General features: G+C 37.6%; 1 protein-coding gene across 1 annotated transcript in view; it reads right to left on the bottom strand.

The window, feature by feature from the left end:
- Positions 1-6373: 6373 nt before the first annotated feature.
- kansl3 (KAT8 regulatory NSL complex subunit 3) overlaps positions 6374-15127 on the bottom strand; it is a 43815-nt gene continuing 35061 nt past the window's right edge. The window contains exon 22 of the mRNA XM_056246861.1: positions 6374-6882. Coding sequence (XP_056102836.1) covers positions 6880-6882 — 3 coding nt within the window. The 3' untranslated portion in view covers positions 6374-6879. The remainder of the gene's footprint in view (positions 6883-15127) is intronic.

The raw sequence follows: 15127 nt of genomic DNA, 5'->3' as shown, positions 1-15127 counted from the left end.
ATGCATCTGTTGGGAATTGTAGTTTCTCTATTATATCTGTAATGATGATGTTAACTTGTGCTTACTCACTGAATCCAGAATGAGTTCACATTTGTTAGCATGGATCTGATATAACATGAGATCGCAGATGACATTAAATAAGTCTTTAGTCACTTCCTTTCTTTACAAATATTCCTCATCATGATACTCAAAGGAATTCCCTCCTGCCTTTGACTCCATGTCAAGAATCGATATTTCTAGAATCGGTGTTGTTAATCTTGTCATAGGTTATATGTTGACCTTCATGCTTACAACAGCAAGGTCATGGTTTTGATGAGGAGTGTAGCCAGTAGCCTATACGATGAAAAAAATGTAATTATTATATTTAGTGTGTATATATAAAATAATATATTCTGACTTTATATCACGCAATTCTGACTTTATATCACGCAATTCTGACTTTATATCAATCAATTCTGACTTTATATCAATCAATTCTGACTTTATATCACGCAATTCTGACTTTATATCAATCAATTCTGACTTTATATCACGCAATTCGGACTTTATATCAATCAATTCTGACTTTATATCTCGCAATTCTGACTTTATATCAATCAATTCTGACTTTATATCAATCAATTCTGACTTTATATCACGCAATTCTGACTTTATATCTCGCAATTCTGACTTTTTATAAATCAATTTTGACTTTATATCAATCAATTCTGACTTTATATCTCGCAATTTCGACTTTATATCACGCAATTCTGACTTTATATCAATCAATTCTGACTTTATAACCTGCAATTGCGACGTTATATCAATCAATTCTGACTTTATATCACGCAATTCTGACTTTATATCTCGCAATTCTGACTTTATATCAATCAATTCTGACTTTATATCTCGCAATTTCGACTTTATATCACGCAATTCTGACTTTATATCAATCAATTCTGACTTTATATCTCGCAATTCTGACTTTATATTAATCAATTCTGACTTTATATCACGCAATTCTGACTTTATATCAATCAATTCTGACTTTATATCACGCAATTCTGACTTTATATCACGCAATTCTGACTTTATATCAATCAATTCTGACTTTATATCAATCAATTCTGACTTTATATCAATCAATTCTGACTTTATATCAATCAATTCTGACTTTATATCAATCAATTCTGACTTTATATCACGCAATTCTGACTTTATATCACGCAATTCTGACTTTATATCAATCAATTCTGACTTTATATCAATCAATTCTGACTTTATATCAATCAATTCTGACTTTATATCACGCAATTCTGACTTTATATCTCGCAATTCTGACTTTATATCAATCAATTTTGACTTTATATCAATCAATTCTGACTTTATATCTCGCAATTTCGACTTTATATCACGCAATTCTGACTTTATATCAATCAATTCTGACTTTATATCTCGCAATTCTGACTTTATATCAATCAATTCTGACTTTATATCTCGCAATTTCGACTTTATATCACGCAATTCTGACTTTATATCAATCAATTCTGACTTTATATCTCGCAATTCTGACTTTATATTAATCAATTCTGACTTTATATCACGCAATTCTGACTTTATATCAATCAATTCTGACTTAATATCACGCAATTCTGACTTTATATCACGCAATTCTGACTTTATATCAATCAATTCTGACTTTATATCAATCAATTCTGACTTTATATCACGCAATTCTGACTTTATATCTCGCAATTCTGACTTTATATCAATCAATTTTGACTTTATATCAATCAATTCTGACTTTATATCTCGCAATTTCGACTTTATATCACGCAATTCTGACTTTATATCAATCAATTCTGACTTTATAACCTGCAATTGCGACGTTATATCAATCAATTCTGACTTTATATCACGCAATTCTGACTTTATATCTCGCAATTGTGACTTTATATCAATCAATTCTGACTTTATATCAATCAATTCTGACTTTATATCTCGCAATTTCGACTTTATATCACGCAATTCTGACTTTATATCAATCAATTCTGACTTTATATCTCGCAATTCTGACTTTATATCAATCAATTCTGACTTTATATCACGCAATTGCGACTTTATATCAATCGATTCTGACTTTATAACCTGCAATTGCGACGTTATATCAATCAATTCTGACTTTATATCTCGCAATTTCGACTTTATATCACGCAATTCTGACTTTATATCAATCAATTCTGACTTTATATCTCGCAATTCTGACTTTATATCAATCAATTCTGACTTTATATCACGCAATTGCGACTTTATATCAATCAATTCTGACTTTATATCTCGCAATTCTGACTTTATATCACGCAATTCTGACTTTATATCAATCAATTCTGACTTTATATCTCGCAATTTCGACTTTATATCACGCAATTCTGACTTTATATCAATCAATTCTGACTTTATATCACGCAATTCTGACTTTATATCTCGCAATTCTGACTTTATATCAATCAATTCTGACTTTATATCTCGCAATTTCGACTTTATATCACGCAATTCTGACTTTATATCAATCAATTCTGACTTTATATCTCGCAATTTCGACTTTATATCACGCAATTCTGACTTTATATCTCGCAATTCTGACTTTATATCTCGCAATTCTGACTTTATAACACGCAATTGCGATTTTATATCACGCAATTCTGACTTTATATCTCGCAATTCTGAGAAATAAAGTCAGAATTGCGAGATGTAAACTCGCAATTGTGAGAAAAAAAGTCAGAATTGTGAGATAAAAAGTCGCAATTACCTTTTTTATTTTTTATTCTGTGGCGGAAACAAGCTTCCATAAAATTAATTTACCTTGGATCTTGAAAATAACTTAAAGGAACAAGAATAATTGCAAGTGTGACCCTGCTTTTTTTATTTACACAACAGTTTAATAAACAGGAAGTTAATATTAAGTAACTTACATTTGTTACAATGTTGCCAGGTGTCTATTTAAAACTATAGAAACTTTCAAATGTAAAAGATTGCGACTTTTTTATCTCACAGTTCTGACTTTTACTCTCACAATTGCGAGTTTAAATATAAAGTTGCAATTGTGAGTTATAAAGTCAGAATGTGAGATATAAACTTGCAATTGTGAGGAAAAAAGTCAGAATTGTGAGATACTCGCAATTCTGACTTTTTTCTCGCAATTACGAGTTTATATCTCGCAGTTCTGACTTCTTTCACAGAATTGTGAGATATAAACTCGCAATTGCGAGTTATAAAGTCCAGTTCTGGAGTAAAAAAAATCAGCTCACAATTCTCACATTTTATATCTCACTATGGCTTTAGAACTCGCAAACACGCAAATTCCGAGTTTATATCAAGCAATTCTGAGAAAAAAAGTCACAATTAAATTTTTTTTATTCAGTGGCGGAAACAAGCTTCCACAGAAAACTGCAAAAACACACATGAATAAATTAGTTATTTGAACCAATCAGCTGAATGAATGATTCAATGACTCGCTCAAAATGACAATCCCTTGTTGCGACTACTGGCCAATCAAATTCAAATACCACAATATATATATATATAATATAAAAATAAATATTTTTTATATTTTTATTTTACATAAATATTACATTATAATATGTATTAAAATAATATATATTAAATACTATATATAAATAGAGTCATCAGAGCTCAGATTGAACATAGTAGAATAAGGAATAAGTAAAGCCAGTTAACCATTACTTTACGGGTGTCTGTCCCGAGTTTAATAGAGTTGATATCAAAACAAGTGAAGGGCTTGAATTCGTGGTCATAATGTGAAAACATGTTATCATGATTTCAGTGCGTCAGAAATGTCACTGACTTTAAAGATGTGGAAAGAAAGACATTGTAAACAATTCGTGTTTTCTGTGTCTTCCCACTTTGAGTCAGTGTTTGGACAATAACCCAGCTTGATATACACTGTTTTTTTGTTTTGTTTTTGTGATTATAGCCAAGTATGTATATCCTGTTTGATATGAGTCAGAGGATTAAGCAAAATAATGATTTTTATTCCCCTTCTGAAAGACTGTTGCGTTTCTCACACGCAAACCGAGCATGTGATTTGATTTATGTTTCGTCTTTATCCTTCACGTGGAAATTTCATATCTAGAAAGCTCTGTTAGTCAGGAAGGACTGCGACTTTTCTGAGATTAAAACCATCTTTGTGTCACATTTCAAATTTCATTATGCAAATCCCCCACTGGAAACACGACTGGGAATTCTTTGAAAAGTTTAATCCGTTTTTTATGTACACAGTCCTGTAAATAATCTTAAAAGAATCACTCCTGGATGTCAAACTGGATTAATGATGCTTGGAAGAGAAACTGTCCTGTCCTGCCCTGACCATCCGGAAATGCCCCCCCGAGCCCTCCAGGCAAACTGTGCTGAGAGACTGGAAATGAAACAATGGCACCATTATATCATTTCCTTTCAATTCACTTAAGAGGGACATGATGGAAAACCAGGACAGGTGTTTTTAATAGTAACATGCCCACGGGAATTTGTGGACCGGAGAGATGGAGGGAACAGGGAATATGCAAGCATGAACATGAACGCAGGGATGATGCTACACACACACACACACACACACACACTTGTGCATCAATTAAAAAAGTTACGCATAGGACCATAGTGGACAAAAATGGCCTAGTCGAAAAACTGAAGCTTGGGAGCAGAGACTTAAGTTCGGTGTCATTTTAAACAAGACCCGTGGCAGATTATTGTTGGAAATAAAAAAATAAAATATTTTATGTAACAAGTTGAACTCTAAAACTGCTAGAAAATCAAAGCCATAAATATAAACAAGTTGTGTTCCAAATTTGAGATTGAAATCTCAAAAATTAACTTTCGGTAAGATTTTGTTTGGACCGAGTAACAGATTTTCCCAGTAACAGATTTCCCCCATTAGATGCCAGCAAAACTTCACTGGTAAACACTGTGGTTGGATTTGTTTTTCTCTCTCAAATATTACAAGCACACACACCCACACACACATCTTTTTTATTACACACATACAAACCACACTCTGACATCCATACCAACACACCCACACAATTATCGCTGCATAATTTATCCAATTGGCTCTATAATATGCCGAAGCAGAAAACAGGAATAAAGCAAATATTTGCTGTATAGGCCAAACCTGAAAAAATGGCACCATCTGGTAAAAAAATAGTAAAAATTAACATTTTGAAGCCTTGCCAACAGAATGAAAACCCCTTGACAAAGATTGCATAGAGTTAAATGGCCTTGGGATTAAAAATTGCAGTTTTAATGTGGACATTTTCGTCCAAAAGGCGCTGAGAGGAAGTATTTTGTGTACCTAGTGCAAAATATATTTTGGAAATGGGGGTGAAATAGTAAAAATTCCAATAAAAATACACACCTGTGCCAAAATTCATGCAGTTGGCATTATTTTTTTAAACTTAAAAAGACAAATTTGTCCATAAGGATAGAAGGGTTAAACAAACTCTCAACCCTTGAGCCAGTAGACAGACATCTAACAACCAAAACACCCAAGCAACCAACTTAGAATCACCCAGAACACCTTAGCAACCACCCAAAATAGCCTAGCAACCACCTAAGAATCACCCAGAATCCCTTAGCAACCACACAAAATACCCAAGCAACCACCTAAGAATCACCCAGAATCCCTTAGCAACCACGCAAAATACCCAAGCAACCACCTAAGAATCACCCAGAATCCCTTAGCAACCACGCAAAATACCCAAGCAACCACCTAAGAATCACCCAGAATCCCTTAGCAACCACCCAAAATAGCCTAACAACCACCTAGGAGTTCAAGACCCTGCCTTCACATTCACATAAATAGCTTACTTGTGAACAAACATTGTGATAACCTCTGCCCTACGAACCCTCGAACCCTCCAGCAACTGACTAGGAACATCCTCATGTAATCACTTCGAGCGCTTCACAATCACCTCATGCATTGTTCTTCTATCTAAAAACATAATGTTTTGAGGACACACATCGCTGCATTAATCAGCGTCTATCATTCGGTTTCAAGCGTTTCAACATCCACTGGTTTCCCTCATTAGAGGCAATAACAGCAATCAGCAATCTAAACAATTGTGACTTAATCAGGCAGACACATTATTATCCCGGTTGGCATAATCATGACGGTTATTTGAAGGACAGCGATATATGCTGTCACGAGGAAAGCCGTGCAAAAAACGCATTGGATGATTGATGCATGGTTAATTTAAAAACAATTAAAAACTCTCACGTCATCTTTTAAACGTTTTGAATTTATTACCTTTTTTTGACAGTTCAATGATCCACTTCTCGCAGGCGCTTTATGGCTGTTAAAGGAAATAACGCTCAGGCTCTGCTGGGGTTTTGTGCAAAACATTTTAACAACAAACTTTTCTTTTTTTTTTTGATAAATCAACTGAATCAAATATTCTGTACTGGCAAAAACATCATGTTTTGTTTGTTTATGTAGACGGCAAGAAAAAAAGCCTGTTATAGGCTATCTAAAGAACAATAACAGTGTTTGTGAAATAAATATATTTTGAAGTGCTGTATGGAAAAATATATTAAAACGGGGTAGGGGAACAAATATAAAAAATACAAAAGGAACATTGCTCATGACACTGCACAGTCAAAGTGCTGCAGATTAAGGAAAATAATGGACAAATGCATGAGTGTGAAGTCAAGTCTTCAGTCCACGTGTGCAGGACAGTGTCTATAGAGGGCGCTCTTGCAGGTTGTGAGGCAAATGAGTCTTTAAACCGGGTTTAAATCCATTTGATTCGTCTGGGTTCATCCGTTTGTGCTGTTGGATTTCAGTGATGGCCATTTCAGCTTCACATATCCATTTCAATGAGCTTCTGGTCACTGCAAGATAAAATATTGATTGAACACATGAACATATCATACAATACAATTCTCTAGATGAGTAGAGTTCCAAAAGTGCTCATATTTCTTATGATGGCAATGGATCGTTTTGTTTTAAATATATGCCTATACTTACATTTTTAGACAGTATTGTCCCTTTGTTTTCACTTTGCCAACAAAAAGTTTTAAATGAAGCCAATGGAATCGACTGTTGCACATCACAGAGAAACAGTAGTGGCGATTCGTTTTTTCAAATGAATCTGATTTTCGAACAGATCTGTTGAGTGAATGATTCAATGGGTGCGTCTCAACAAAGTCCTTTTAGGCAAGTCATGCCACTCGGCCGCCATCTCGGCAACGCCTCCGGGCAGCTATTTCGGACTAAAAAGACCAGGCTCCTATCTAATGGCGCTTTTCCATTACCAGTACCAGCTCGACTCGACTCGACTCGACTCGACTCGCCTTGGCTCGCCTCGACTCGGCTCGCTTTTCGCTCCGTTTTCCATTGCAGAAAGTACCGCCACAAATAGTACCCGGTCGTCATAGCGACGCCTTTCGTTCCTCGTTGCCCCATCAAGCTCTCGCTGGATCCTCTCTTCGGCAACCAAACAAAGGAATGTCTGCACCTCCTCGTTTGACCACGGCGTATTCTTCAGAGTTGCCATAATAATAGTAGTAAGTTTAGTAACTATCTCTGGCCAAACTATTTAAAAATGGCGGGGTTATTCTGGATACTCCATCTGGCGCGTGCAATGATGACGCAGATTCTCTGTGACCAATCAGCAGTCGGCATTGTTTCACGTCACATTTTAGTATCGGCTTAGCTCGCCTCAGCTCGCTTAGAACCTCGCCGGAGGTGGTACGAAAAAAAGTACCCGAAAGCAGGTACAGGTACAACTTTTACACAGTGGAAAACCAAACAAAGGCGAGTCGAGCCGAGGCGAGCTGGTACTGTGTAGTGGAAAAGCGCCATAAATGAATGGGCAGAGTGTCAGAACTGCAGTTTCACTGGTCACCAGGACATAAAAACTGCTTGTATAGAAACAGCAGTAAAATATGATAAAAATCGCTGAAAAAGTTTGATGACTTTGCCCCAAAATAAGGTTTAAAAGGCCTTTTTCCCCACAGGTTATACGTTTACTACGCATGCGCAAGGGTTCTCGTCTCCGCTGTCGCAAACCTCAACTGTGCGCATGCGTCAGTGGAACCAGACGATAGGCTTACATGTTTCCCGGCTTGACTGTTAAAAGCAGACGATTGGCTTTCCAGCGGGAGGGGCGGGGCATGTGCATACAACCGCCATCTTTGGGGGTTACGGGTTTTCCCTGTATAGTTGTATTGAGGATTGAGGAAGTGGCATGTCTCTATATAAATAGTCTCTGGTCTCAATCAATATCGTGTACACTGGTAAGGACCTTGTTTCACTGCACAACGGGACATTGATTACTCAATTTCCAGCGTCATGACTACGAAAGACGTCAACATACAACGTTGTAGAACGTTACCGCTGGTATTAATAAAACAGGCAGACCTATATCTTTTAATATATTTGTGTATGCTGTTTAGGGTTAGTTCACCCAAAAATGAAAATTCTGTCATTAAATACTCGCCCTCATTGCGTTCCAGACTTTCGTTCATCTTCAGAACACAAATGAAGACCTTTTTAATTAAATCTGAGAGATTTCTGTCCTTCCGTTGACCTTCCAAAAAACTACCACTTTGACGCATCAAAAAGTTCATAAAGAGATCATAAAACTAATCCATGTGAATTGAATGGTTTAGTCCAAAATTTCCTGAAGAGACTCAATCGCTTTATATGATGAACAGAATTAACCTAACCCTTTAAACACATGTGTTCACTACCTGTCCAGCGATGTGCGTTTATGCTGAGATACACTATATTGCCAAAAGTTTTAGTACATCTTTACATGCACATGAACTAATGACATGCCATTCTGAATCAGTGGGGTTTAATATGGAGTTGGCGCACCCTTTGGAGCTATTGCAGCTTCAACTCTTCTGGGAAGGCTTTCCACAAGGTTTAGAAGTGTGTTTATGGGAATTTTTGACCATTCTGCTAGATGCGCACTGGTGAGGTCAGGCACTGATGTTGGACGAGAAGGCCTGGCTCACAGTCTCCGCTCTAATTCATCCTAAAGGTGTTCTGTCGGGTTGAGCTCAGGACTCTGTGCCAGTCAAGTTCCTCCACACCAAACTTGCTCATCCATGTATTTATGGACCTTGCTTTGTGCACTGGTAAAGCCCAACCCCTGAAAAACCATAGATATCCATAATAAAGGCTAGATGTCTCGTCCGCGCTACTGGCCAATGGAGGTCGACGTCCGCACCTGGCGGCCATCTTGTCACAGGCAGCTCGCTCACTCGTAACATTGTGTTTTAATGGTGCATGTACTTTTAAATAACCATAACTTGCTCAATTTTCTACCGATTTTCAAATGGTTTGGTTTGTTATAAACGTCATAAACGTAAATCATCCAGAATTATAGCCACGTTAATAACGTTTGTAAGAAACCAAACCGTTTGTAAATCCGTCAAGATTTCAACGAGATAAGAGTATTTGTGTTCGTGCTGATCACTCATCTTACATCAGGCACCACAGAGCCCGCCAGAAAGCTTGCCTGTGACAAGATGGTGATGACGATAGAGACTCCGCCGTAAGACATCTAGCCTTTATTATGGATATCTATGTGAAAAACAACCCCACACCATAATCCCCCCTCCACCAAACTTTACACTTTGCACAATGCAGTCAGGCAAGTACCGTTCTCCTGGCAACCGCCAAACCCAGACTCGCCCACCAGATTGCCAGACAGAGAAGCGTGATTCGTCACTCCACGTCTCTAGAACACGTCTCCACTTCTCTAGAGTCAGGGACGGATTAGACTTGTAAAGGCCCTGGGGCCAGTTATCTCCAAAGGCCCCCTCATCCCCCCCTATTTGTTAATAATTCATTTTTTAATACATTTAATGCGGCTGCCAAATCTCACACATTGTGTTGACATTCTCCGTTTTTTCACGCAATGTAAAATCCCGACGCAAAGAGGCCACTGACACCGATAGACAAGACAAGGCAGGTTACTTTCGATATCAAAGTCTCAGCTTTCAAATAATGTCAAGTTTATTACGAAATTCAAACAATAAATACCGTTTTGGCGCTCTTTAAAGTGACGTGACAGATCGCAGTATAGCTCCTCGGTTCAAGCGGCATGTGAACTGATCTAAAGCTCTTCTTTAGTTAATAGTAATTAAATAAACTCGAATGAACTATGTTGTATACAGTGTACTATGCATGTATACAGTAGCCTACAATTTGCTGAAATGTATCATGTCTCATGTAATCACTCAGTCAGTGCTTCAACCACGGAAATTGGTCAATAAAACAACTAGAGAAACAACATTTACCTCAGAAAAGTCATTTAATGACCACAGCAAGCATAGCTAGAAAAATTAACTAGGCCTATAGAGGATAATTTTGATAAATATATGTACTAGGCTATTACATATTATAATTGGACTCATATCATTAAAAATATTATAACGCTATTATTATAAAAAACGCATTATATTTGAGTTGTTAATTTTACCCTTCAATAATAATACCAACTCCCTGTATGTTTACAGCATTAGTGAGAGATTTTTCCTTGAGAAAAATTAACATGTAGGCTAGCGCGGGCGGGGGGGGGGTGGGGGGTGGGGGGTGGGGGGGGGGGGGGGGGGTGGAGTGGCGGGGGGCGGGGGGGGCTGGGTTTTGGAGTTAGACCTAGTTAGCCTGGAAAAATAGTAGAAATGGTGGCCATTTATTGTAAAATTTGGCGAGATTACCTTGTTTAGAGTATCTTATTTCTTCCAGTTTTAGAAAGGACATGACATCAGTGGTCCAAAGTGTATTGGACGGGGCATTTGTTGCTTTCCAATTAAGAAGGAGATGGCGTCTCACTATCAAGGAAGTGAAAGCCAGGACCTCTAACTGTACTGATGAGAAACGGTGGTATTCTTGAGGAGTACCAAAAATGGCTATATGCGGAGAAGTATCAATGGTCTTGAGGAGCACTTTAGACATGGTGTTAAAATAAGTTTGCCAAATATTTCCTATAGAGTTGGGCAGAAGAAAAACATATGTGCAAGATTACAGGGCGAACCAAAGCATCTGTCACAGACATCAATTGTATTAGGGAAAATTGGGGATAGTCGGGTTTTAGAATAATGACACCTGAACACTACCTTAAATTGTATTAGTCAAGTGGGCACAGACTGGGGCTTTGTGAATACCGTTTAAAACAGAGTCCCACCAGTCAACATCAAAGGCCAGACCCAACTCTTTCTCCCATGCCTCCTTCATCCTAGTGGTCATCATAGGACTGGATAGTACCATAGACTTTTGAAATTAAAGATCTTTGTGAAAAATTCAATGGTAAAAGACTGTCCCATGTCTGCTCAGGAGGAAGTTGTGGAAAACTGGGAAATAAAAAGTTTACACAGTTACACTAATTTGAAAATACCTAAAAATATGTGAAGACGGGAGGCCGAACTCGCTAATTAGATCTTTGCCTTTTTTATTTGAAGGTGCATCTTTGACAGTCGTTCAAACAACGTGTAACAGTTGTGTAACAACTGTTTTTCCAACACATTCTCATCCCAAGGCGTCATCTAACTGACACTTTTGACCATGCGTCAACATGCCGACGCACATGGTACCCCTTAAGCGTGAATATGAGACGCTCATCCTCGGGCGTCATCTAACTGACGCTTTTGACCATGCGTCTAAATCCGACGCACATGGCACCCTTTAGCGTCAGTTAGATGACGCTTCCGTTATGGGTAGGTTTAGGTCTGGGGTAGGGTTAGGGTTATACCACTAGGAGGCGCGTCTCATATTGCCGCTTAAGGGGTACCGTGTGTGTCGGCATGTTGACGCGTGGTCAAAAGCGTCAGTTAGATGACGCCTTGGGATGAGAACGGGCTGGTTTTTCCAATACCTTTCACACAAAAAAATAAGCTCAAAGATTGGTTCTAATAAATATATTTTTATATTTTAAATTTATAGGGACAATAGTTCTATAAGAGGTTTTGGGGCCTTCATATTCACATAGGGCCCCACAGTAAGTTCCAGGGAGCCCTCATAGTCCAAGAGCCTTGTTTAAGAGGCCTTGTGTAGGCTATGGGACACATTTATTACAGCATTAATAAACATTTGTTTTCATTGTTACTGGGTCTTCTGAACCAAACTGGTATGCGCGGCCTTAAACCCCAGGGCCCCCCCGGGCTTCTGGTAGTCAAGGGCCCCTGGGCACTGGCCCCATAGGCCCGGTAGGTAATCCATCCCTGTCTAGAGTCCAGTGGCGGCGTGCTTTACACCACTCCAAACCCATTCCATGAAGCTCTACACACTGTTCTTGAGCTAATCTGAAGGCCACACGAAGTTTGGAGGTCTGTAGCTATCGACTCTGCAGAGAGTTGGCGACTTCTGCTCACTGTGAGCCTCAGCTTGCGCTGACCCCGCTCTGTGATTTTACGTGGCCGACCACTTCATGGCTGAGTTTCTGTTATTCCTAATTGCTTCCACTTTGTTATAATACCATTAACAGTTGATTGTGGAATATTGAGTAGTGAGGAAATTTCACGAATGCACAGGTGGCAACCTATCAACCGCTTGAATTCACTGAGCTCCTGAGAGCGACCCATTCTTTCACAAATGTTTATAGAAGCGTCTGCATGCATAGGTGCTTGATTTTATACAACTGTGGCCATGGAAGTGATTGGAACACCTGAATTCAATGATTTGGAGAAGTGTCCCAATACTTTTGGCAATATATAGTATAATAAAAAAAGTTTGTCTTTTTGAATCTTCTATCGCTTGTCATTATACACTCAAAAAAATGCTGGGTTGTTTCTGTAAACAAATTGTTGGGTTGATTGTGCTGGGTCAAAATGCTGGGTTGTTTGGGGCACTGTAAACACATTATTGGGTTGCTCATGCTGGGTAAAATGAGTTGTAAGGGGGTAATTCACAAATAAACAGCTGGTTGGGTTATTTTGACCCAGCAACCGGTTTATTCTTTGCGGAACTTTCTGGATTCTTCACTTCTGACTCGAGGAGGACTTCACTCGGAGGTCGGAGCAGGCAGTGTTTTATGGTAAGTTAATATGTTTACCAATATTTTTAACATTAATAATTTCACTGTTCAGCATACAGTCTTTGATATGGAAGTGCGAGGGGTAGGCTATAACGTATTTATTCTGTAAAACATTAGTAACAGCTAGCCGGTTAGATTTTTTGACAAAATGCCACATTGTAAACCAGCTATATCAGCAGCCTTAATGAAATATGTAGTTTAAATTGTAATTTCATCACGTAAATATCGTATTTATTGTGGACGTTTAGTAATTAAAAGTGAGAAAAGCGTTTTGAATGAACCCGTGCACGCGCAGTAGCCTATGTTTATGTCCCTATAGTAACGTACGTAAAAACTGCGGGGAAAAAGTCTAGTCTGTGTGGAAACTAAAGTCTGCTGGCACATTTAAGAAATTCTCATCAGAAGAAGCGACGGGGGTAAGTTCCAGCACAGTCTGCGTGTTAATGTCTATGTCGGAACCAGGATCGTTTTTACCCAAAAAAATCAAATAATAACTGTATGACGTCTGACGTGCAATCTTTACAAACGGCGACTGAGGCAATGAGAAATAAATCGATTTCATATTAAGCATGTTCTCGCCCTGAACCCATTACAAGTTGTTAGGACCTGAGGTAGGCCTACTAAGAATAATTTAGTACTACTAAGACAGTGGTCATGGATCAAGTGTGCGCGATGTTTGAGGCCAATAAATAGTTTTTGCTATTGTCACAACAGCGCCATTTTAAACACCAGGGCAGAAAAGTCAGAAATGCTGCTTTAGAAATATGAATTGTTATATACAGCATACTATTTAAATGATAATGCAACTTTATGTATTATGCTCATATTGTTTAGCTGCTGGCTTTGAAGGTCCTGCAAACTCTGCTTCCCCCATCCATCTAACGTTACAGGAGAGGAGGAAAGGGCTTCAGACCCACCACAGAGGCTCAGAGTCCTTGACATGCAACCTGTAAGTTTGATATGCTTGATAACTATGAAATTAATTTAGGTTTAGAATATTTAAAGGTGCAATCTCTGTTTGCAACATAAAATTGCATTTTTTAAAAATAGATTTTTGTTAATTTTTAAAGCTGCAGTCCATAACTTTTTTTGTGTTCAAAATTTACAAAATGTTTATAATGAGCGAGTACATCATGAATCCATTTTTCAAATCGTGTTTTTGTCTTATCCTGAATCCCAGACTATTTTAGACTGCTAATTGTCTATTTAGATGTGTAAATATACATTTTGTTTGTTTTTCACATTTGGCCATATTTGGTAATGTTTGCAATAAAAAAAATATAAATACTTTCACAAAAAACTTGCATGTCAGTTATATTGCAACACTCTAAGTGATTGTGTGTAATCAACAGTTGGGGACCAACATGGATGAATATTTACAAAATGACTGGAGCATCAGGGATCCGACGAGGGGGACACGTCAGACCGTTGCCATTGTTCCAGGCCACGTCATCGAGACCGAGTCTTTGCTGGAGGCTGGTGATCTTTGTTTCAAAGTTTTATTTAGTTTTTCATGTTAAATACACGAAGCAGTGTATCAAATTAATGGAAAAGAATCGTCCTCTGTCAAATGTGAGGAAAACCCTGTGATATTTAGTCGCATTGTAAATGTTTGTAGCTATTCTTAATAAATCAACACATCTTAATAAATGAAATAACCGTATAAGAGTTCAAATTAGTTTCTTATTTACTTTTAAAGGTGCATTGTGTAATACTGTATTTAGGAGGATCTGTTAACAGAAATGCAATATTATATACATAACTATGTTTTCAGTGGTGTATAAAGACCTTACTTAATGAACCGTTATGTTTTTTTTACCTTAGAATGAGTATACATTGTATAATTGTAATAATTGTTTACAAAAAAATATTAAAGATGTATTAAAAATGTAAAAAAATAAAAATAAATGATTGAAATCACATATACAGTGGCCTCTCTGGTTTATTGTATTACAGAGACAATCATTATTTTACATTAGTACGGTAATATAAAAAATATTTGTTACTAATTTTAATAAGGCAATGATACAGGAAATAACCCAGCACATGAGTAAGACTTAACCCAGCAAGATGGTCAATTTCACCCACTG

This window comes from Rhinichthys klamathensis, unplaced genomic scaffold (assembly GCF_029890125.1).
Source record: "Rhinichthys klamathensis goyatoka isolate OS25496 unplaced genomic scaffold, OSU_Roscu_1.1 h1tg000040l_1, whole genome shotgun sequence".
Lineage (NCBI taxonomy): Eukaryota > Metazoa > Chordata > Actinopteri > Cypriniformes > Leuciscidae > Rhinichthys > Rhinichthys klamathensis.
This window is presented reverse-complemented; position numbering and strand designations above follow the sequence as displayed.